The sequence below is a fragment of the Salmo trutta genome, chromosome 28, assembly GCF_901001165.1.
Source record: "Salmo trutta chromosome 28, fSalTru1.1, whole genome shotgun sequence".
NCBI classification, from domain to species: Eukaryota; Metazoa; Chordata; class Actinopteri; order Salmoniformes; family Salmonidae; genus Salmo; species Salmo trutta.
The window spans coordinates 792,647-818,288 of NC_042984.1; the positions used below are offsets into that span (position 1 = coordinate 792,647).

At 42.7% G+C, this 25,642-nt stretch overlaps 1 protein-coding gene across 1 annotated transcript in view; it reads right to left on the minus strand.

Moving 5' to 3' along the window:
• Positions 1 to 5,383: 5,383 nt before the first annotated feature.
• LOC115166441 (filamin-A-like) overlaps positions 5,384 to 25,642 on the minus strand; it is a 153,179-nt gene continuing 132,920 nt past the window's right edge. The window contains 6 exon segments of the mRNA XM_029720339.1: positions 5,384 to 5,394; positions 5,509 to 5,706; positions 7,245 to 7,463; positions 16,841 to 17,017; positions 18,521 to 18,653; positions 19,350 to 19,465. Of these exon segments, the coding sequence (XP_029576199.1) occupies positions 5,384 to 5,394; positions 5,509 to 5,706; positions 7,245 to 7,463; positions 16,841 to 17,017; positions 18,521 to 18,653; positions 19,350 to 19,465 (854 nt within the window).

The window sequence follows — 25,642 nt, forward strand, 5'->3', positions numbered from 1 at the left end:
AGTTAGTAGGACTATAACAACAGTAGTTAGAGTTAGTAGACTATAACAACAGTAGGTAGGGTTAGAGGATATAACAACATAGGTAGTGTTAGAGTTAGTAGAACTATAACAACAGTAGGTAGGGTTAGAGTTAGTAGACTATAACAACAGTAGGTAGGGTTAGAGTTAGTAGACTATAACAACAGTAGTTAGAGTTAGTAGGACTATACAACAGGAGGTAGAGTTAGTAGGACTATAACAACGGTAGGTAGAGTTAGTAGGACTATAACAACAGTAGTTAGAGTTAGTAGGACTATAACAACAGTAGGTAGGGTTAGAGTTAGTAGGACTATAACAACAGTAGGTAGGGTTAGAGTTAGTAGGACTATAACAACAGTAGGTAGAGTTAGTAGGACTTTAACAACAGTAGGTAGGGTTAGAGTTAGTAGGACTATAACAACAGTAGGTAGAGTTAGTAGGACTATAACAACAGTAGGTAGAGTTAGAATTAGTAGGACTATAACAACAGTAGGTAGGGTTAGAGTTAGTAGGACTATAACAACAGTAGGTAGGGTTAGAGTTAGTAGGACTATAACAACAGTAGGTAGAGTTAGAGTTAGTAGGACTATAACAACAGTAGGTAGGGTTAGAGTTAGTAGGACTATAACAACAGTAGGTAGGGTTAGAGTTAGTAGGACTATAACAACAGTAGGTAGAGTTAGAGTTAGTAGGACTATAACAACAGTAGGTAAAGTTAGTAGGACTATAACAACAGTAGGTAGAGTTAGAGTTAGTAGGACTATAACAACAGTAGGTAGGGTTAGAGTTAGTAGGACTATAACAACAGTAGGTAGGGTTAGTAGGACTATAACAACAGTAGGTTAGAGTTAGTAAGGACTATAACAACAGTATAGAGTTAGTAGGACTAAACAAACAGTAGTAGTTAGAGTTAGTAAGGTCTATAACAACAGTAGGGTAGAGTTAGTAGGACGATAACAACAAGTAAGGTAGAGTTAGTATGACTTTAACAACAGAAGTTAGAGTAGTAGGACTATAACAGCAGTAGGTAGAGTAGTAGGACTATAACAAACAGTAGTAGGGTTAGAGTTAGTAGGTCGATAACAACAGTTAGGTAGAAGTTAGTAGGACTATAACATCAGTAGAGTAGAGTTAGTAGGACTGATAAACAACAGTATGTAGTAGTTAGTTAAGGTCCTTTAACAACAGTAGGTAGGGTTAGAGTTAGTAGGACTATAACAACAGTAGAGGTAGAGTTTAGAGTTAGTAGGACTATAACACAGTAGGTAGGGTTGAGAGTTAGTAGTAACTATAACAACAGTAGGTAGGGTTAGAGAGTGTAGATACTATAACAACAGTAGGTAGAGTTTAGAGTTAGTAGGACTATAACAACAGTAGGTAAAGTTAGTAGGACTATAACAACAGTAGGTAGAGTTAGAGTTAGTAGGACTATAACAACAGTAGGTAGGGTTAGAGTTAGTAGGACTATAACAACAGTAGGTAGAGTTAGTAGGACTATAACAACAGTAGGTAGAGTTAGTAGGACTATAACAACAGTTGGAAGAGTTAGTAGGACTATAACAACAGTAGGTAGAGTTAGTAGGACTATAACAACAGTAGGTAGGGTTAGAGTTAGTAGGTCTATAACATCAGTAGGTGGAGTTAGTAGGACTATAACAACAGTAGGTAGGGTTAGAGTTAGTAGGACTATAACAACAGTAGGTAGGGTTAGTAGGACTATAACAACAGTAGGTAGAGTTAGAGTTAGTAGGTCTATAACAACAGTAGGTAGAGTTAGTAGGACTATAACAACAGTAGGTAGAGTTAGTAGGACTATAACAACAGTAGGTAGAGTTAGTAGGACTATAACAACAGTAGATAGAGTTAGAGTTAGTAGGTCTATAACAACAGTAGGTAGGGTTAGTAGGACTATAACAACAGTAGGTAGAGTTAGTAGGACTATAACAACAGTAGGTAGAGTTAGAGTTAGTAGGTCTATAACAACAGTAGGTAGAGTTAGTAGGACTATAACAACAGTAGGTAGAGTTAGTAGGACTATAACAACAGTAGGTAGAGTTAGAGTTAGTAGGTCTATAACAACAGTAGGTAGAGTTAGTAGGACTATAACAACAGTAGGTAGGGTTAGTAGGACTATAACAACAGTAGTTAGAGTTAGTAGGACTATAACAACAGTAGGTAGAGTTAGTAGGACTATAACAACAGTAGGTAGAGTTAGTAGGACTATAACAAAAGTTGGTAGAGTTAGTAGGACTATAACAACAGTAGGTAGAGTTAGTAGGACTATAACAACAGTAGGTAGGGTTAGAGTTAGTAGGTCTATAACAACAGTAGGTGGAGTTAGTAGGACTATAACAACAGTAGGTAGGGTTAGAGTTAGTAGGACCATAACAACAGTAGGTAAAGTTAGGACTATAACAACAGTAGGTAAAGTTAGTATGACTATAACAACAGTCGGTAGAGTTAGTAGGACTATAACAACAGTAGGTAGAGTTAGTAGGACTATAACAACAGTAGGTAGAGTTAGTAGGACTATAACAACAGTAGGTAGAGTTAGTAGGACTATAACAACAGTAGGTAGAGTTAGTAGGACTATAACAACAGTAGGTAGAGTTAGTAGGACTATAACAACAGTAGGTTGAGTTAGAGTTAGTAGGACTATAACAACAGTAGGTAGCATTAGTAGGACTATAACAACAGTAGGTAGAGTTAGTAGGACTATAACAACAGTAGGTAGGGTTAGTAGGACTATAACAACAGTAGGTAGAGTTAGTAGGACTATAACAACAGTAGGTAGAGTTAGTAGGACTATAACAACAGTAGGTAGAGTTTGAGTAGGTAGGGTTAGAGTTAGTAGGACTATAACAACAGTAGGTAGAGGTAGAGTTAGTAGGACTATAACAACAGTAGGTAGAGTTAGTAGGACTATAACAACAGTAGGTAGAGTTAGTAGGACTATAACAACAGTAGGTAGAGTTAGTAGGACTATAACAACAGTAGGTAGAGTTAGAGTTAGTAGGACTATAACAACAGTAGGTAAAGTTAGTAGGAATATAACAACAGTAGGTAGAGTTAGTAGGACTATAACAACAGTAGGTAGGGTTAGAGTTAGTAGGACTATAACAACAGTAGGTAGGGTTAGTAGGACTATAACAACAGTAGGTAGAGTTAGTAGGACTATAACAACAGTAGGTAGAGTTAGTAGGACTATAACAACAGTAGGTAGAGTTAGTAGGACTATAACAACAGTAGGTAGAGTTAGTAGGACTATAACAACAGTAGGTAGAGTTAGTAGGACTATAACAACAGTAGTTAGAGTTAGTAGGACTATAACAACAGTAGGTAGAGGTAGAGTTAGTAGGACTATAACAACAGTAGGTAGAGGTAGAGTTAGTAGGACTATAACAACAGTAGGTAGAGTTAGAGTTAGTAGGACTATAACAACAGTAGGTAGAGTTAGTAGGACTATAACAACAGTAGGTAGAGTTAGTAGGACTATAACAACAGTAGGTAGAGTTAGTAGGACTATAACAACAGTAGGTAGAGTTAGTAGGACTATAACAACAGTAGGTAGAGTTAGAGTTAGTGGGACTATAACAACAGTAGGTAGGGTTAGAGTTAGTAGGACTATAACAACAGTAGGTAGAGTTAGAGTTAGTGGGACTATAACAACAGTAGGTAGGGTTAGAGTTAGTAGGACTATAACAACAGTAGTTAGAGTTAGTAGGACTATAACAACAGTAGGTAGAGTTAGAGTTAGTAGACCTATAACAACAGTAGGTAGAGTTAGTAGGACTATAACAACAGTAGGTAGGGTTAGTAGGACTATAACAACAGTAGGTAGAGTGAGTAGGACTATAACAACAGTAGGTAGAGTTAGTAGGACTATAACAACAGTAGGTAGAGTTAGTAGGACTATAACAACAGTAGGTAGCATTAGTAGGACTATAACAACAGTAGGTAGCATTAGTAGGACTATAACAACAGTAGGTAGAGTTAGTAGGACTATAACAACAGTAGGTAGGGTTAGAGTTAGTAGGACTATAACAACAGTAGGTAGGGTTAGTAGGACTATAACAACAGTAGGTAGAGTTAGTAGGACTATAACAACAGTAGGTAGAGTTAGTAGGACTATAACAACAGTAGGTAGAGTTAGTAGGACTATAACAACAGTAGTTAGAGTTAGTAGGACTATAACAACAGTAGGTAGAGGTAGAGTTAGTAGGACTATAACAACAGTAGGTAGAGTTAGAGTTAGTAGGACTATAACAACAGTAGGTAGAGTTAGTAGGACTATAACAACAGTAGGTAGAGTTAGTAGGACTATAACAACAGTAGGTAGAGTTAGTAGGACTATAACAACAGTAGGTAGAGTTAGTAGGACTATAACAACAGTAGGTAGAGTTAGAGTTAGTGGGACTATAACAACAGTAGGTAGGGTTAGAGTTAGTAGGACTATAACAACAGTAGGTAGAGTTAGAGTTAGTGGGACTATAACAACAGTAGGTAGGGTTAGAGTTAGTAGGACTATAACAACAGTAGTTAGAGTTAGTAGGACTATAACAACAGTAGGTAGAGTTAGAGTTAGTAGGACTATAACAACAGTAGGTAGAGTTAGTAGGACTATAACAACAGTAGGTAGGGTTAGTAGGACTATAACAACAGTAGGTAGAGTTAGTAGGACTATAACAACAGTAGGTAGAGTTATAGTTAGTAGGACTCTAACAACAGTAGGTAGAGTTAGTAGGACTCTAACAACAGTAGGTAGGGTTAGAGTTAATAATACACAACAGTAGGTAGGGTTAGATGGACACAACGTCCTGAGATATTGATGATCGCAGTGCTACGGTTGCCAGCTGACATCCCACCAGATTTCTCTCGTCTTCCCCGTGATTGAAACTGGCAACACTCCATTTATTAACCTGCCTCTAACACAGGATAGAATACTCACACACACCCCAGAGACTAAACAGAGACTAAGCACACACCCCAGAGACTAAACACACACCCCAGAGACTAAACAGAGACTAAACACACACCCCAGAGACTAAACACACACCCCAGAGACTAAACAGAGACTAAACACACACCCCAGAGACTAAACAGAGACTAAACACACACCCCAGAGACTAAACAGACTAAACACACACCCCAGAGACTAAACACACACCCCAGAGACTAAACACACACCCCAGAGACTAAACAGAGACTAAACACACACCCCAGAGACTAAACACACACAACAGAGACTAAACACACACCCCAGAGACTAAACACACACCCCAGAGACTAAACACACACCCCAGAGACTAAACACACACCCCAGAGACTTACACACACCCCAGAGACTAAACACACACCCCAGAGACTAAACAGAGACTAAAAACACACCCCAGAGACTAAACACACACCCCAGAGACTAAACAGAGACTAAACACACACCCCAGAGACTAAACAGAGACTAAACACACACCCCGGAGACTAAACACACACCTGCTTTGCTGCAGTCGACGCTGAAGTTGTTCTTCTGGTCAATGAAGCCCTTTGATAGACCGAGCCCCTTGGCTGTCACACAGCTGGCGTCCGATTGGCTGGGAGCTCCCTGGTGGGAGTAGCTGACCTGGCGAGTCACGGCATCGACCATGACGCTGGACGTCTCATGGTTGCTATGGCTACTGACCAGCTTGGAGCCTGGAGGAGAGAGAGACGGAGAGAGTGAGAGGGGTTAGAGAGAGAAAGAGGGAGAGAGAGGGGTTAGAGAGAGAAAGAGGGAGAGAGAGGGGGGGTTAGAGAGAGAAAGAGGGAGAGAGGTGGTGGGTTAGAGAGAGAAAGAGAGAGGGGTTAGAGAGAGAGAAGAGGGGGAGAGAGGAGAGGAGGGGTTAGAGAGAGAAAGAGGGAGAGAGAGAGGAAGAGGGGTTAGAGAGAGAAAGAGGGAGAGAGAGAGAGGGAGAGGGGTTAGAGAGAGAAAGAGGGAGAGAGAGAGGGGGGTTAGAGAGATAAAGAGGGAGAGAGAGAGAGGTTAGAGAGAGAAAGAGGGAGAGAGAGGGGGTTAGAGAGAGAAAGAGGGAGAGAGGGGGGTTAGAGAGAGAAAGAGGGAGAGAGAGAGAGAGAGGGGTTAGAGAGAGATAGAGGGAGAGAGTGAGAGGGATTAGAGAGAGAAAGAGGGAGAGAGAGGGGGGGTTAGAGAGAGGGAGAGAGAGGGGGGGTTAGAGAGAGAAAGAGGGAGAGAGAGAGGGAGGTTAGAGAGAGAAAGAGGGAGAGAGAGAGAGTGAGAGGGGTTAGAGAGAGAAAGAGGGAGAGAGAGAGGGGGGGTTAGAGAGAGAAAGAGGGAGAGAGAGAGGGGGGGTTAGAGAGAGAAAGAGGGAGAGAGAGAGAAAGAGGGAGAGAGGGGTTAGAGAGAGAAAGAGGGAGAGAGAGGGGGGGTTAGAGAGAGAAAGAGGGAGAGAGGTGGTGGGTTAGAGAGAGAAAGAGAGAGGGGTTAGAGAGAGAAAGAGGGAGAGAGAGAGAGAGGGGTTAGAGAGAGAAAGAGGGAGAGAGAGAGAGAGAGGGGTTAGAGAGAGAAAGAGGGAGAGAGAGAGAGGTTAGAGAGAGAAAGAGGGAGAGAGAGGGGTTAGAGAGAGAGAGAGGGAGAGGAGAGAGAGAGAGGGGTTAGAGAGAGAAAGAGGGAGAGAGAGAGAGGGGGGTTAGAGAGAGAAAGAGGGAGAGAGAGAGGGGGGGTTAGAGAGAGAAAGAGGGAGAGAGAGAGGGAGGTTAGAGAGAGAAAGAGGGAGAGAGAGAGGAGGTTAGAGAGAGAAAGAGGGAGAGAGAGAGAGAGGTTAGAGAGAGAAAGAGGGAGAGAGAGAGAGAGAGAGGGGTTAGAGAGAGATAGAGGGAGAGAGTGAGAGGGATTAGAGAGAGAAAGAGGGAGAGAGAGGGGGGGGTTAGAGAGAGAAAGAGGGAGAGAGAGAGGGAGGTTAGAGAGAGAAAGAGGGAGAGAGAGAGAGTGAGAGGGGTTAGAGAGAGAAAGAGGGAGAGAGAGGGGTTAGATAGAGAAAGAGGGAGAGAGAGAGGGGGGATTAGAGAGAGAAAGAGGGAGAGAGAGGGGGGGATTAGAGAGAGAAAGAGGGAGAGAGAGGGGGGATTAGAGAGAGAAAGAGGGAGAGAGAGGGAGGTTAGAGAGAGAAAGAGGGAGAGAGAGAGAGGTTAGAGAGAGAATATGTGCGTATCTGTCCACTGTCCAGGTCCCTCACCGGTGATCTTGGCCTTGAAAGGGGATCCTACGATGTGGTAAGGTCCTCCGTATCTGATGGAGATTAAGTAGTTTCCTGGAGCCATGGGGTTGTAGGTCACCTTGTAACCCTCCGGACACTCAACACAGTCCATCTTCACTTTGGAGGGGCCGTCGATGGTCACCGCCAGGGCCCCGGGGTCCGCCTTACTGGTGTTCACCACAAACTCACAGGCTGTACCTGCAGAGAGAGGGTAGAAGGGGAGAGAGATGTTTTACATTCTATTTGAGGTTTGCTTGACATTTTGTTTTAATTATTGTGATAGGCTCATGTTTTACTGGTATGGCGTACAACCACTATTTATTTTGCCAGGACGCAATACTGGAGCAGTAATGGAGCAGTACTGGAGCAGTAATGGAGCAGTACTGGAGCAATACTGGAGCAGTACAGGAGCAATACTGGAGCAGTACTGGAGCAGTACTGGAGCAGTACTGGAGCAGTACTGGAGCAGTACTGGAGCAGTACTGGAGCAGTACTGAAGCAATACTGGAGCAGTACTGGAGCAGTACTGGAGCAATACTGGAGCAATACTGGAGCAATACTGGAGCAATACTGGAGCAATACTGGAGCAATACTGGAGCAATACTGGAGCAGTACTGGAGCAGTACTGGAGCAGTACTGGAGCAATACTGGAGCAGTACAGGAGCAGTACTGGAGCAGTACTGGAGCAGTACTGGAGCAGTACTGGAGCAGTACTGGAACAGTACTGGAGCAGTACTGGAGCAATACTGGAGCAGTACTGGAGCAGTACTGTGTGACTTTCACCCTGCATATCCTCTTACATCTAGACGTTCCGCTAGCGGAACACCTGCTCCAATATCCAATGATAGGCGTGGCGCGAATGACAAATTCCTCAAAATTACAAAAACTTCCATTTTTCAAACATATGACTATTTTACAGCATTTTACAGCATTTTAAAGACAAGACTCTCACACTGTCCGATTTCAAAAAGGCTTTACAGCGAAAGCAAAACATTAGATTATGTCAGCAGAGTACCCAGCCAGAAATAATCAGACACCCATTTTTCAAGCTAGCATATAATGTCACATAAACCCAAACCACAGCTAAATGCAGCACTAACCTTTGATGATCTTCATCAGATGACAAGCCTAGGACATTATGTTATACAATACATGCATGTTTTGTTCAATCAAGTTCATATTTATATCAAAAAACAGCTTTTTACATTAGCATGTGACGTTCAGAACTAGCATACCCCCCGCAAACTTCCGGTGAATTTACTAAATTACTCACGATAAACGTTCACAAAAAACATAACAATTATTTTAAGAATTATAGATACAGAACTCCTTTGTGCAATCGAGGTGTCCGATTTTAAAATAGCTTTTCGGTGAAAGCACATTCTGCAATATTCTGAGTAGATAGCCCGGCCATCACGGCTAGCTATTTAGACACCCACCAAGTTTAGCCCTGACCAAACTCTGATTTACTATTAGAAAAGTTTGATTACCTTTCCTGTTCTTCGTCAGAATGCACTCCCAGGACTTCTACTTCAATAACAAATGTTGGTTTGGTTCAAAATAATCCATAGTTATATCCAAATAGCGGCGTTTTGTTCGTGCGTTCAAGACACTATCCGAAGTGTAAATAAGGGTCACGCGCACGACGAATTTCGTGACAAAAGATTTCTAAATATTCCATTACCGTACTTCGAAGCATGTCAACCGCTGTTTAAAATCAATTTTTATGCCATTTTTCTCGTAAAAAAAGCGATAATATTCCGACCGGGAAAGCGTGTTTACGTACAAAGATAGAGAAAATAAAAGCATGCTATCCCCTCGTGCACGAGCCTGAGTCTCATAGTACTGTTACCGGCCACTATCCAAACGCGCTAATGTTTTTCAACCAGGGCCTGCAAAGCCACGATTCAGCTTTTTACCGCCTTCTGAGAGCCTATGGGAGCCGTAGGAAGTGTCACGTAACAGCAGTGTCATGACGTTGGCCTGTGGGTAAGGTTTATGACCTCCCCCCCCATAAATACCTTTCTCCCTTCCCCTCTCTGACCCTACTGAAGGACTGCTGTCCTGTTAAATATAGAGAGTCTGGGAACATCAAACAAATGGGGAAAAGGAACCATATTTTGGTAATAAAACCAGTTGGAAATATGCTTGAGAACGCAATGAGTATGTATGTCAGTTCGTTGTTATCTGTGACATTATGACTGATGACAGGACGACATAAACTGTACCTGGGAAAGTATAAAACCTCTAGTTATCAGAGTCACATGGAATTGTTATGCAATTGAAATGTTTGATATTGAAATTGTTTGTTAGGAGATTAAATGTAATTTTAGCTTCCAAATGAGAGAATTGGGTTTTCATAAGGAAAGTGCCCTGCTTGATCAGTGGCCCAACCCTGTGAAGAGACAGGGGTTATAAACGATGAAACACCTCCTTCCCCCCTCTCCACTATATAAGCCTTTGATGAAAATATAACCGGTAGTTCCAGTACGGGAGGTCTGCAGCCTCTACGTTAGAAGGACACACATGTTAACTAAACCATATCAAGGACAGAACTAAGCCAACCTCGGCGTGAGCTATGGTATGAACTGGTATGAACTTTGAGCTTATTCACTACAGAAGTGATACTTCCTAGCCGTTGAGTTAGCAGCCGCTGCTAACGTGGGCTAGGAAAGGATGGACGACGGATCCAGTCTAACAACCAGACGAAGATACCACCACGTATCCAATTTACCACCATTGACATTCTTCCACTACAGGAAGATCTGTTGGCCAACCCGGCCAGCATCTACGACCAATCTACCGAAGCGCAGCTCAGAGTAAATATTTATTACATTTTCCTTTTCCAAATGGGCGGTAATTTAGAATGCATAAGATAATGTATTTACGATAGCATAGCTGCTGTTTCTTTGTTCCTAAATCTTCCCGCTCTTTCATTCAAGCCCAACCCCCTTTCCCTTGTGTAACCAGGTTCCGTCCACCGGGACGTTTTCTGTATGACATCATATGTATTCTGTGTATTTGTAATTCTGTGTGATTAGTTAGGTATTTAGTAAATAAATAATTAAACCCAATTTTGTATTGCTGATTCAACTTGTTAGCCAGGGTTCGTGAAGATAACCAAGAATTTACAACTTTCATTATGAGACTGAAAATAAGACAAGGGTTAATATTGACTGCTATCGATGTAAAATATTACTAAGTATTTTAAGAGTTTATTCGGAAGATAACGGCTCTATAAACGCTCTTCTGTGGTGCCCCGACTTTCTAGTTAATTACATTTACATGATTAGATTAATCAGCTAATATTAATTACAGAGAAATCATTTTATAAATTAGCATGTCATATCACTTAATCCGGCATAGCCAAAGACACGACAGCAGAGATCCCCTGTTTTGGATAGAGATAATCAAGAAGGCCAAGAAATGGTCAGACAGGGTACTTCCTGTACAGAATCTTCTCAGGTTTTGGCCTGCCAAATGAGTTCTGTTATACTCACAGACACCATTCAAACAGTTTTAGAAACTTTGGAGTGTTTTCTATCCAAAGCTAATAATTATATGCATATTCACAGTTTCTCCTGACCCCTCCTGTCTCAGCCTCCAGTATTTATGCTGCAGTAGTTTATGTGTCGGGGGTTTATGTGTCAGTCTGTCACATCTGGAGTATTTCTCTTGTCTTTTCCGGTGTCCTGTGTGAATTTAAATATGCTCTCTCTAATTCTCTCTCTCTTTCTCTCTTTCTTTCTCTCTCTCGGAGGACCTGAGCCCTAGGACCATGCCTCAGGACTACCTGGCTTGATTACTCCATGCTGTCCCCAGTCTACCTGGCCGTGCTGCTGCTCCAGTTCCAACTGTTCTGCCTGCGGCTATGGAACCCTGACCTCTTCACCGGACGTGCTACCTGTCCCAGACCTGCTGTCCCAGACCTGCTGGAACCCTGACCTGTTCACCGGACGTGCTACCTGTCCCAGACCTGCTGTTTTCAACTCTCTAGAGACAGCAGGAGCGGTAGAGATACTCTCAAAGATCGGCTATGAAAAAGCCAACTGACACTTACTCTTGTGTTACTGACTTGTTGCACCCTCGACAACTACTATGATTATTATTATTTGACCATGCTGGTCATTTATGAACATTTGAACATCTTGGCCATGTGCTGTTATAATCTCCACCCGGCACAGCCAGAAGAGGACTGGCCACCCCTCATAGCCTGGTTCCTCTCTAGGTTTCTTCCTAGGTTTTGGCCTTTCTTGGAAGTTTTTCCTAGCCACCGTGCTTCTACACCTGCATTGCTTGCTGTTTGGGGTTTTAGGCTGGGTTTCTGTACAGCACTTTGAGATATCAGCTGATGTAAGAAGGGCTATATAAATGCATTTGATTTGATTTGATCAAGACAAAGGAGATGATTGTGGACTACAGGAAAAGGAGGACCGAGCACGCCCCCATTCTCATCGACAGGGCAGCGGGGGAGCAGGTTGAGAGCTTCAAGTTCCTTGGTGTCCACATCACCAACAAACTATCATGGTCCAAACACACTAAGACAGTCGTGAAGAGGGCACAACAAAGCCTGTTCCCCCTCAGGAGACTGAAAAGATTTGGCATGGGTCCTCAGATCCTCCAAAGGTTCTGCAGCTGCACCATCGAGAGCATCCTGACTGGTTGCTTCACTGCCTGGTGTTGTGTCGCTGACTATCATTAAATGGGAAGACTGTATATTATCAAATCAATTCTCTGTGTGTAATTTAATTACACGATTAAGCTAATCATGTAACTTTAATTAACTATGAAGTCGGGGCACCAGAGTGTATGTTTTGGTTGTCCCCTCTCTGCGATCGCCGCTCCATCTGCTAGACAGGCAGTCGACAGAAAGACTCTGGTTTGTCCACCAGAGACCAAAGCCCATCGTAGTTGTTATAATGGATACTTCAGAGTATCAGAGTAATATTACTTCAGAGATGTTCTTAGAGCGGATGCGTTTAGCAGACTAAAGTATTTAAACAGCTGCAGTCTGAATAATTGTTCTTCAGTTTGTAGATTTCTTCGCCATTTCAACGTGGGAATGATCTCCACGCTCTCTGGTCTTGTCCTTTGGTAGAGTTGTAGTTCTTAAGCATTTCAACATGTAGCGATAGCTCCATATTTTCTTGTCTTCTTAACCATTCGAGACGTCCGGCTTACCGTGGGTCTCTTCGGCACATTTGTCAAACATTTCAGTATGTAGCTACAGCTTTGTGTTTTTTGATCTAATGTAAATTTTGTCAGAAGTGGCTTTATACTCTGTGGAAGACGGGGCAGTTCCATGACGCCTGCTGCAATAGCTGGGCTCACAGGGGCGTGGCCACTGACTAGTTATATCTAAACAACTATCTCCTTTAGAAGGCCAACATCACAATACATCTTCTCACAAATAGTTTCATATTCAATCAGATATGTTATACAACCATATTATATTATATCACATTCAGATGCAAACCCTGAAACATAATTGAGAAGTGTACACAACCAAAGACACAGTTATGTGTGTTTCCTCGTCATGACTGTCCCTTAAAACCTGTTGAGGCCAGGGGGCAGGATCTTATCCCGGTATGGGGATTCATTGTCATGTGACCATGGCGGGGAATTCAAAACTGCAAGAGTAATCATTTCAAATAATCAAATAATCAACTATTTTCCTCCATTTGAAAGATATATCTCCTAAATCTAACCACGCTGTCCGATTTTCAGAGGCTTTACGGAGAATGCATAAAGTTAGGTTATGTGAGGAGAGTACATTGACAATAGCTGCGTGTAATGTTTAGCCAATTCAAAGAAGGGCATCAACAGACAGAAAACTAGCTAGAATTATGCACTTACCTTTGACAATCTGCATCAGATGACACTCATAGGACATTATGTTATACAATACATGCATTTTTAGTTCCATCAAGTTCATATTTATATCCAAAAACAGCATTTACAGTCGCGGTGAAATTCAGAATTTTTTTCGGCTCGAATGCTCCCAGTGAATCTAGCATTACAAATCACGGAATTACTATTCGAAAACATTGGTAAATTATAATATTGTCATTCAAAGAATAATATATTATCATCTCGTAATTGCTACCGAATGGCCAGATCTCAAAATAACTTTACTGGGAAATCACATTTTGCAATAAACTTGGTACTATGCTAACAACAATAAGCTATAAGCTAAGCTAAGCTAAGCTATACCGTTAGCATTAGCATCATCTAATATCGATAATAACATTCTAAATATCCCCTTACCTTTGATTATCTCCATCAGAAGGCGCTGCCAGAGATCCCAGGTCCAGAACAAATGTGGTTTCTTTTGACAAAGTTCATAATTTATGTCCAAATAGTTAGCGTTCAGTAGGCTCCCACAAAATGAGGTGGGCAGTGTAAAGTCACGCCGAAAAATGAAGTGATGACGTGTCAACTTGTAAGCATTCTAATTCGGTCTGTATTCATCACAGATGCTTCAAACAACTTTCTAAAGATCGTTGACATCTAGTGGAAGCAGTAGGAGTTGCGAACTGAATCCTTTCTCACTGTGGTATCTATAAAACAATGACACTAAATAGTACAGTCACAAAATTCTCATTTTTTTAAATCTATTTTTCACAGGTTTTTGCCTGCAATATGAGTTTTGTTATACTTACAGACACCATTCAAACTGTTTTAGAAAATTCAGAGTGTTTTCTATCCAAATCTGGTAATAATATGCATATCCTAGCTTCTGAGTTGGTGTAGGAGGCAGTTAAAAATGGGCACATATTTTTTTCAAAATTCTCAATACTGCCCCCGTGGCCCGTAGAGGTGTCCACGGACCATTCCCACATTCTCAAAAATAGAAATATTGTTTAATTCTCCCATTTTGGGGATTAGAAGTTTTGGCAAGAAGTCTGTTCTCCATAGGCTTTCCTGTGGCTCAGTTGGTAGAGCATGGTGTTTGCAACGCCAGAGTTGTGGGTTTGATTCCCACGGGGGGCCAGTACAAAAAAAAAATGCATGTAATTAAATGAAATGTATGCAATCACTACTGTAAGTCGCTCTGGATAAGAGCGCCTGCTAAATGACTAAAATGTAAAATGTAGGCTCTCTCCCTCCATACTGAGAGTTTCTACCAGGAATGTCCATTGTAAAACCTGATGTGGTAGAGTGAGTGAGAGAGGGGGGAGCCCCAATATACACCCAAAAGGGACACGTTGTGACACTGGTAAGGCAACTGCTCGGCCTCCGACCGCAAGGCACTACAGAGGGTAGTGCTTACGGCCCAGTACATCACTGGGGCCAAGCTTCCTGCCATCCAGGATTTCTATACCAGACGGTGTCAGAGGAAGGTCCTAAAAATTGTAAAAGACTCCAGGCACCCAAGTCATAGACTGTTCTCTCTACTACCGCACGGCAAGCGTTACCGGAGAGCCAAGTCTAGGTCCAAAAGGCTTCTTAACAGATTCTACCTCCAAGCCATAAGACTCCTGAACAGCTAATCAAAAGGCTACCCAGACCCCTCTTTTATGCTGCTGTTACTCTCTGTTTATTATCTATGCATAGGCACTTTAACTCTACCTACATGTACATATTACCTCAATTACCTCAACTAACCGGTGCCCCCTCACATTGACTCTGTACCGGTAGCCCCCTGTATATTGCCTCGCTATTGCTATTTTACTGCTGCTGTTAAATTATTTCTTACTATTATTTTCTATTTTTTACATATCTATTTTTTACTTAACACTTTTCTTTTCTTAAAACTTCTTAAAGCATTGTTGGTTAAGGGCTTGTAAGTAAGCCTTTCACTGTAAGGTCTACACCTGTTGTACTCAGCGCATAGAATTTGATTTGATTTGAGGTTCAAGTCCGGGCTCTGGCTGGGCCACTCAAGGACATTCAGAGACTTGTCCCGAAGCCACTACTGCGTCTTGGCTGTGTGCTTAGGGTCGTTGTCCTGTTGGAAGGTAAACCTTCTCCCCAGTCTGAGGTCCTGAACGCTCTGGAGCAGGTTTTCATCAAGGATCTCTCTGTACTTTGCTCCATTCATCTTTGCCTTGATCCTGACTAGTCTCCCAGTCCCTGCAGCTGAAAAACATCCCTACAGCATGATGCTGCCACCCCCATGCTTAGGGATGGTGCCAGATTTCCACCAGAGGTGACACTTGGCATTCAGGCCAAAGAGTTCAATCTTGGTTTCATCAGACCAGATAATCTTGTTTCTCATGATCTGAGAGTCTTTAGGTGCCTTTTGGCAAACTCTAAGTGGGCCTTCATGTGCCTTTTACTGAGGAGTGGTTTCCGTCTGGCCACTCCACCATAAAGGCGTGATTGGTGGAGTGCTGCAGAGATGGTTGTCCTTCTGGAATGTTCTCCCATCTCCACAGAGGAACTCTAGATCTCAGTCAGAGTGACCATCAGGTTCTTGGTCACCTCCCTAACCAAGTTTGGCCAGTTTGGCCGGGCCGCCAGCTCTAGTCTTGGTGGTTCCAAACGTCTTCCATTTAAGAATGATGGAGGGGCCTCCTGACTATCTCAGTGGACTAAGGCACTGCATCACAGTGCTAGCTGTGCCACTAGAGATCCTGGTTCGAGTCCAGGCTCTGTCTCAGCCGGCCGCGACTGGAAGACCCAGCTTTGTCCAGGTTAGGGGAGGGTACGGCTGGCAGGGATGTTCTTGTAACATCGTGCACTAGCGACTTCTGTGGCAGACCGGGTGCAGTGCACGCTGACACAGTCGCCAGGTGTATGGTGTTTTTTCTGACACATTGATGCGGCTGGCTTCTGGGTTAAGCGGCGTTGTGTCAAGAAGCAGGGCGGCTTGGCTGGGTTGTGTTTTGGAGTGGCAGGGCTCTCAACCTTTGCCTCTCCCGAGTCCGTACGGGAGTTGCAGTGATGGGACAAGGCTGTAACTACCCATTGGATACCACGAAATTGGGGAGAAAGGGGGTAAAAAAATAAGAATAAGAAAAAATCTAAATATATATTTTTAAAGAATTATGAGGCCACTGTGTTCTTGGGGACCTTCAATCCTGCGGAAATGTTTCGGTTTCCTTCTTCAGATCTGTGGCTCGAAACAATCCTGTCTCGGAGCTCTATGGACAATTTCTTCGACCTCATGGCTTGGTTTTTGCTCTGACATGCACTGTCAACTGTGGGACCTTATATAGACAGGTGTGTGCCTTTCCAAATCATGTCCAATCAATTAAATTTACCACAGGTGGACTACAATCAAGTTGTAGAAACATCTCAAGGATGATCAATGGAAACAGGATGCACCTGAGCACAATTTAGTCTCATAGCAAAGGGACTGAATACTTATGTAAATAAGGTTTGCTGTTTTTTTTTTTTACCAGAAATTTCTAAAAACCTGTTTTCGATTTGTCATTAGGGGCTATTGTGTGTAGATTGTTGATTTATATAATACATTTTTAGAATAAGGCTGTAACTTAACAAAATGTGGGAAAAGGCAAGGGGTCTGAATACTTTCCGAATGCACCGTACATATCTTTTCACACTATCACTGATTCAGCTAATAGCTGCTTTATTTCGTATTTCTACAACAGTAAGGTGTTAGTTACCAGTGGATCCTCCCTCCAATCCAGCTCCATATGCGGTCACCATGCCTGGGTCTCCAGCCTGTCCCGTCTCCCCCACCCTGATCTTGAAGGGACTGCCAGGGATGTGACTTCCATTGAACTTCACATCGATCAGATACAGACCGTTTTCTCTGGGAATGAACCTCACAGCATATTTATCTGGAGGAGAGGAGAGAGGGATGGGATGGGAGGGAAATAAATTATACATCTGTTGTCAAAGTATGTTTAAACTCAGTCTGGTGTCCATGGCGACTGTGGTCTATCTCTCTAACAGAGCAACTGTGTAGTAGTTTATTAGAGTGTAGTGTATACTTGCTGTTCCTATCTGGATCAAAGGAGTATTGTGTAGTGTAGTTACCTTGGAACTAGCTCAGTAACACAGTGTAGTATAGTAAAGTATAGTATTGTGTAGTATATTGTATTATTCTGTAGTGCAGTTACCTTGGGTCTAGCTCAGTAACACAGTGTAGTATAGTAAAGTATAGTATTGTGTAGTATATTGTAGTATTGTGTGGTAGTAGTTACCTTGGTCTAGCTCAGTAACACAGTGTAGTAAAGTATAGTATTGTGTAGTATATTGTAGTATTGTGTGGTAGTAGTTACCTTGGTCTAGCTTCGTAACACAGTGTAGTATAGTAAAGTATAGTATTGTGTAGTATATTGTAGTATTGTGTGGTAGTAGTTACCTCGGTCTAGCTCAGTAACACAGTGTAGTAAAGTATAGTATTGTGTAGTATATTGTAGTATTGTGTGGTAGTAGTTACCTTGGTCTAGCTCAGTAACACAGTGTAGTAAAGTATAGTATTGTGTAGTATATTGTAGTATTGTGTGGTAGTAGTTACCTTGGTCTAGCTCAGTAACACAGTGTAGTATAGTAAAGTATAGTATTGTGTAGTATATTGTAGTATTGTGTGGTAGTAGTTACCTTGGTCTAGCTTCGTAACACAGTGTAGTATAGTAAAGTATAGTATTGTGTAGTATATTGTAGTATTGTGTGGTAGTAGTTACCTTGGTCTAGCTTCGTAACACAGTGTAGTATAGTAAAGTATAGTATTGTGTAGTATATTGTAGTATTGTGTGGTAGTAGTTACCTCGGTCTAGCTCAGTAACACAGTGTAGTAAAGTATAGTATTGTGTAGTATATTGTAGTATTGTGTGGTAGTAGTTACCTTGGTCTAGCTCAGTAACACAGTGTAGTAAAGTATAGTATTGTGTAGTATATTGTAGTATTGTGTGGTAGTAGTTACCTTGGTCTAGCTTCATAACACAGTGTAGTATAGTAAAGTATAGTATTGTGTAGTATATTGTAGTATTGTGTGGTAGTAGTTACCTTGGTCTAGCTTCGTAACACAGTGTAGTATAGTAAAGTATAGTATTGTGTAGTATATTGTAGTATTGTGTGGTAGTAGTTACCTTGGTCTAGCTTCGTAACACAGTGTAGTATAGTAAAGTATAGTATTGTGTAGTATATTGTAGTATTGTGTGGTAGTAGTTACCTTGGTCTAGCTCAGTAACACAGTGTAGTATAGTAAAGTATAGTATTGTGTAGTATATTGTAGTATTGTGTGGTAGTAGTTACCTTGGTCTAGCTTCGTAACACAGTGTAGTATAGTAAAGTATAGTATTGTGTAGTATATTGTAGTATTGTGTGGTAGTAGTTACCTCGGTCTAGCTCAGTAACACAGCAGCCCTCCAGGGCTCCAGATGGGCTGTGGACTTTAGCGTCGAGCTGTCCCTTCGCTCCGTTCAGGCTCACAGCAAAGGATGCTGGGTGATTGACCTTCAACCCGGACTCCTGCTCAGATACAACTCACGATCAACACAACTAAACAACTACACAACAACATCTACACAACAACTGGACAACAACTACACAACAACTAGACGACAACAACTACACAACAACTAGACAACAACAACTACACAACTAGACAACAACAACAACTACACAACTAGACAACAACAACAACTACACAACAACTAGACAACAACAACTAGACAACAACTACACAACAACTAGACAACAACTACATAACAACAACTACACAACAACTAAACAACGGCTGGACAACAACTACACACGTACTGGACATCTACACAACAACTAGACAACAACTACACAAATACTGGACAACAACCACACAACAACTACACAACTACACAAATATTACACAACAACTACACAACAACAACTACACAACAGCTAGACAACAACAACCACACAACAACCACACAACAACCACACAACAAGACAACTACACAAATACTAAACAACCAGACAACTACACAACAACTACACACCTACACAACAACAACTAGACAACAACTAATAGACAACTACTAGACAACTACACAACTGCTAGACAACAACTACACAACTACTAGACAACAACTACACAACTACTAGACTCCCCGCCTCTCTGCCCCTCCCCAGGCTGCTGCATTGTGGGTAGTGTAGTCCTGGGTGTGTGTGTGTGTCCCTGAGTCTCACCTGAAAACTGGCAACAGTGAGTCGCCTGGCGTCATCAGAGGGCGACGCCACGGGAACCACGAAGGGACTGTCAGGGATGTGCTCCTCGTTGAAACGGATCGACACCTCATAGTCTCCTGCAACACACACACACTACGTTGGATGCACACACACCTTTATACACACACACCTTTATATAGACACACTACCTTAGATACACACACCTTTATATACACACACTACGTTAGATACACACACCTTTATACACACACACTACGTTAGATACACACACACACACCTTTATATACACACACTACGTTGGATGCACACACACCTTTATACACACACACCTTTATATAGACACACTACCTTAGATACACACACCTTTATATACACACACCTTTATATACACACACTACGTTAGATACACACACCTTTATACACACACACTACGTTAGATACACACACCTATATATACACACACTACGTTAGGTACACACACCTTTATACACCCACACCTTTATATACACACACCTTTATACACACACACTACGTTAGATACACACACACCTTTATATACACACACCTATATACACACACACCTATATACACACACACCTTTATACACACACACCTTTATACACACACACCTTTATACACACACACCTTTATACACACACACCTTTATATACACACACCTATATATACACACACCTTTAGATACACACTATGTTAGACACACACACCTTTAAAATATTTGTTTTAATATTTGATTGTTTTAGAGTCAGTGATAGAGAGAGACATGAAGGTGGAGACAGAGAGGAGAGGTTCATGTCCCCAGGGTGGTCTGGAGACAGAGAGGAAAGCTTCATATCCCCAGGGTGGTCTGGAGACAGAGAGGAAAGCTTCATGTCCCCAGGGTGGTCTGGAGACAGAGAGGAAGGGTTCATGTCCCCAGGGTGGTCTGGAGACAGAGAGGAGGGGTTCATGTCCCCAGGGTGGTCTGGAGACAGAGAGGAAAGCTTCATGTCCCCAGGGTGGTCTGGAGACAGAGAGGAGGGGTTCATGTCCCCAGGGTGGTCTGGAGACAGAGAGGAAAGCTTCATGTCCCCAGGGTGGTCTGGAGACAGAGAGGAGGGGTTCATGTCCCCAGGGTGGTCTGGAGACAGAGAGGAAGGGTTCATGTCCCCAGGGTGGTCTGGAGACAGAGAGGAAGGGTTCATGTCCCCAGGGTGGTCTGGAGACAGAGAGGAGGGGTTCATGTCCCCAGGGTGGTCTGGAGACAGAGAGGAAGGGTTCATGTCCCCAGGGTGGTCTGGAGACAGAGAGGAGGGGTTCATGTCCCCAGGGTGGTCTGGAGACAGAGAGGAAAGCTCCATGTCCCCAGGGTGGTCTGGAGACAGAGAGGAGGGGTTAATTTCCCCAGGATGGTCTGGAGACAGAGAGGAAGTATTCATGTCATAACCGCCATCGATAAAAGACAATACTGTGCAGCCGTATTCATCGACCTGGCCAAGGCTTTCGACTCTGTCAATCACCACATCCTCATCGGCAGACTCAACAGCCTTGGTTTCTCAAATGATTGCCTCGCCTGGTTCACCAACTACTTCTCTGATAGAGTTCAGTGTGTCAAATCGGAGGGCCTGTTGTTCGGACCTCTGGTAGTCTCTATGGGGGTGCCACAGGGTTCAATTCTCGGGCCGACTCTTTTCTCTGTATACATTCTCTGATCCACCTCTACGCAGATGACACCATTCTGTATATTTCTGGCCCTTCTTTGGACACTGTGTTAACTAACCTCCAGACGAGCTTCAATGCCATACAACTCTCCTTCCGTGGCCTCCAACTGCTCTTAAATGCATGTAAAACTAAATGCATGCTCTTCAACCAATCGCTGCCTGCACCCGCCCACCTGTCCAGCATCACTACTCTGGATGGTTCTGACTTAGAATATGTGGACAACTACAAATACCTAGGTGTCTGGTTAGACTGTAAACTCTCCTTCCAGACTCACATTAAACATCTCCAATCCAAAATTAAATCTATAATCGGCTTCCTATTTCGCAACAAAGCATCCTTCACTCATGCTGCCAAACATACCCTCATAAAACTGACTATCCTACCGATCCTCGACTTCGGCGATGTCATTTATAAAATAGCCTCCAATACTCTACTCAACAAACTGGATACAGTCTATCACAGTGCCATCCGTTTTGTCACCAAATCCCCATATACTACCCACCACTGCGACCTGTATGCTCTCGTTGGCTGGCCCTCGCTTCGTACTCGTCGCATAACCCATCCAATTACCTCATCACCATATTGTTATTTATTTATTTATCTTGCTCCTTTGCACCCCAGTATCTCTACCAGCACATTCATCTTCTGCACATCAATCACTCCAGTGTTTAAATGCTAAATTGTAATTACTTCGTCACTATGGCCTATTTATTGCTTTACCTCCCTTATCTTACCTAATTTGTACATATTGTATATAGACTTTTTCTATTGTGTTATTGACTGTATGTTTGTTTTACTCCATGTGTAACTCTGTGTTGTTGTTTGTGTCGAACTGCTTTGCTTTATCTTGGCCAGGTCGCAGTTGTAAATGAGAACTTGTTCTCAACTGGCCTACCTGGTTAAATAAAGGACTTGTTCTCAACTAGCCTACCTGGTTAAATAAAGGACTTGTTCTCAACTGGCCTACCTGGTTAAATAAAGGACTTGTTCTATTGGTTTTCTAAAGGTTTTTTCCTGTTTCCGGTCACAACTTGCAGACTTGTTTACGCTGTTGTGCGTTTTTGTTGCCGTTTTTACTTTGCTACCTGACGGTTTTTACTTTTTCATTACCGTATATTTTTACTTTTCCCTCACTCAACTTTTTTTTTCATTCAACTTTCCTACCCCGGAGGTTTTATCTGGACATGGTTCGTCAGGACTTCAAACAGCCGAAGCTAAGTAACATTAACATGATGCCTTCTAATTGCAGTCGTTGTACTCATAATATACAGGAGAACGATCGCCTTACGGCAAGGATAGCTGTGCTGCAAGCCCAGCTTCAGACGCAATCGTTAGGCAAGGGTCATTTCAGTGTAGGAAAGGATGAAACAGCGTCTGTGCCACCAGCAAGTACAGATAGTAACGTTAGTATAAACCCCCTCGCACGGTCCCCGCAGCCGGACAACTTTCTCATGGCTTCTGGAGGGAAACGCTGTAGGAATGCTCAACCGGTGTCGCTTATTCAGCCGACAGAAACTTTCAACCGGTTCTCCCCGTTAAGCGAGTCGGAGTCGGAGGCCGAGACTTCTCTGGTCTCTGCTCCTCCCGTTGTGGGGTCTGAGACGCCGACGGCTCCCACCATTAGCTCTGACAAATTGAAAACCCTAGTCATTGGCGACTCCATTACCCGCAGTATTAGACTTAAAACTAATCATCCAGCGATCATACACTGTTTACCAGGGGGCAGGGCTACCGACGTTAAGGCTAATCTAAAGACGGTGCTGGCTAAAGCTAAAACTGGCGAGTGTAGAGAGTATAGAGATATTGTTATCCACGTCGGCACCAACGATGTTAGGATGAAACAGTCAGAGGTCACCAAGCGCAATATAGCTTCAGCGTGTAAATCAGCTAGAAAGATGTGTCGGCATCGAGTAATTGTCTCTGGCCCCCTCCCAGTTAGGGGGAGTGATGAGCTCTACAGCAGAGTCTCACAACTCAATCGCTGGATGAAAACTGTTTTCTGCCCCTCCCAAAAGATAGAATTTGTAGATAACTGGCCCTCTTTCTGGGATTCACCCACAAACAGGACCAAGCCTGGCCTGCTGAGGAGTGACGGACTCCATCCTAGCTGGAGGGGTGCTCTCATCTTATCTACGAACATAGACAGGGCTCTAACTCCTCTAGCTCCACAATGAAATAGGGTGCAGGCCAGGCAACAGGCTGTTAGCCAGCCTGCCAGCTTAGTGGAGTCTGCCACGAGCACAGTTAGCGTAGTCAGCTCAGCTTTCCCCATTGAGACCGTGTCTGTGCCTCGATCTTGGTTGGGCAAAATTAAAAATGGCGGTGTTCGCTTCAGTAATCTTACTAGTATAAAGACCTCCTCCATTCCTGCCATTATTGAAAGAGATTGTGATACTTCACATCTCAAAATTGGGTTACTTAATGTTAGATCCCTCACTTCCAAGGCAGTTATAGTCAATGAACTAATCACTGATCATAATCTTGATGTGATTGGCCTGACTGAAACATGGCTTAAGCCTGATGAATTTACTGTGTTAAATGAGGCCTCACCCCCTGGTTACACTAGTGACCAAACCCCCCGTGCATCCGGCAAAGGCGGAGGTGTTGCTAACATTTACGATAGCAAATTTCAATTTACAAAAAAAAAAACAATGACGTTTTCGTCTTTTGAGCTTCTAGTCATGAAATCTATGCAGCCTACTCAATCACTTTTTATAGCTACTGTTTACAGGCCTCCTGGGCCATATGCAGTGTTCCTTACTGAGTTCCCTGAATTCCTATCGGATCTTGTAGTCATAGCAGATAATATTCTAATTTTTGGTGACTTTAACATTCACATGGAAAAGTCCACAGACCCACTCCAAAAGGCTTTCGGAGCCATCATCGACTCAGTGGGTTTTGTCCAACATGTCTCTGGACCTACTCACTGCCACAGTCATACTCTGGACCTAGTTTTGTCCCATGGAATAAATGTTGTGGATCTTAATGTTTTTCCTCATAATCCTGGATTATCGGACCACCATTTTATTGCGTTTACAATTGCGACAAATAATCTGCTCAGACCCCAACCAAGGAAGATTAAAAGTCGTGCTATAAATTCTCAGACAACCCAAAGATTCCTTGATGCCCTTCCAGACTCCCTCTGCCTACCCAAGGACGTCAGAGGACAAGAATCAGTTAACCACCTAACCGAGGAACTCAATTCAACCTTGCGCAATACCCTAGATGCAGTTGCACCCCTAAAAATTAAAAACATCTGTCATAAGAAACTAGCTCCCTGGTATACAGAAAATACACGAGCTCTGAAGCAAGCTTCCAGAAAATTGGAACGGAAATGGCGCCACACTAAACTGGAAGTCTTCCGACTAGCTTGGAAAGACAGTACCGTGCAGTATCGAAGAGCCCTCACTGCTGCACGATCATCCTATTTTTCCAACTTAATTGAGGAAAATAAGAACAATCCAAAATTTCTTTTTGACACTGTCGCAAAGCTAACTAAAAAGCAGCATTCGCAAATGGAGGATGGCTTTCACTTCAGCAGTAATAAATTTATGAACTTTTTTGAGGAAAAGATCATGATCATTAGAAAGCAAATTACGGACTCCTCTTTAAATCTGGGTATTCCTCCAGGGCTTCATTGTCCAGAGTCTGCACAACTCTGCCAGGACCTTGGCTCAAGGGAGATACTAAAGTGTTTTAGTACTATATCTCTTGACACAATGATGAAAATAATCATGGCCTCCAAACCCTCAAGCTGCATACTGGACCCTATTCCAACTAAACTACTGAAAGAGCTGCTTCCTGTGCTTGGCCCTCCTATGTTGAACATAATAAACGGCTCTCTATCCACCGGATGTGTACCAAGCTCACTAAAAGTGGCAGTAATAAAGCCTCTCTTGAAAAAGCCGAATCTTGACCCAGAAATTATAAAAAACTATCGGCCTATATCGAATCTTCCATTCCTCTCAAAAATTTTAGAAAAAGTTGTTGCGCAGCAACTCACTGCCTTCCTGAAGACAAACAATGTATACGAAACGCTTCAGTCTGGTTTTAGACCCCATCATAGCACTGAGACTGCACTTGTGAAGGTGGTAAATGACCTTTTAATGACGTCAGACCGAGGCTCTGCATCTGTCCTCATGCTCCTAGATCTTAGTGCCGCTTTTGATACCATCGATCACCACATTCTTTTGGAGAGATTGGAAACCCAAATTGGTCTACATGGACAAGTTCTGGCCTGGTTTAGATCTTATCTGTCGGAAAGATATCAGTTTGTCTCTGTGAATGGTTCGTCCTCTGACAAATCAATTGTAAATTTCGGTGTTCCTCAAGGTTCCGTTCTAGGACCACTATTGTTTTCACTATATATTTTACCTCTTGGGGATGTCATTCGAAAACATAATGTTAAATTTCACTGCTATGCGGACGACACACAGCTGTACATTTCAATGAAACATGGTGAAGCCCCAAAATTGCTCTCGCTAGAAGCCTGTGTTTCAGACATAAGGAAGTGGATGGCTGCAAATTTTCTACTTTTAAACTCGGACAAAACAGAGATGCTTGTCCTAGGTCCC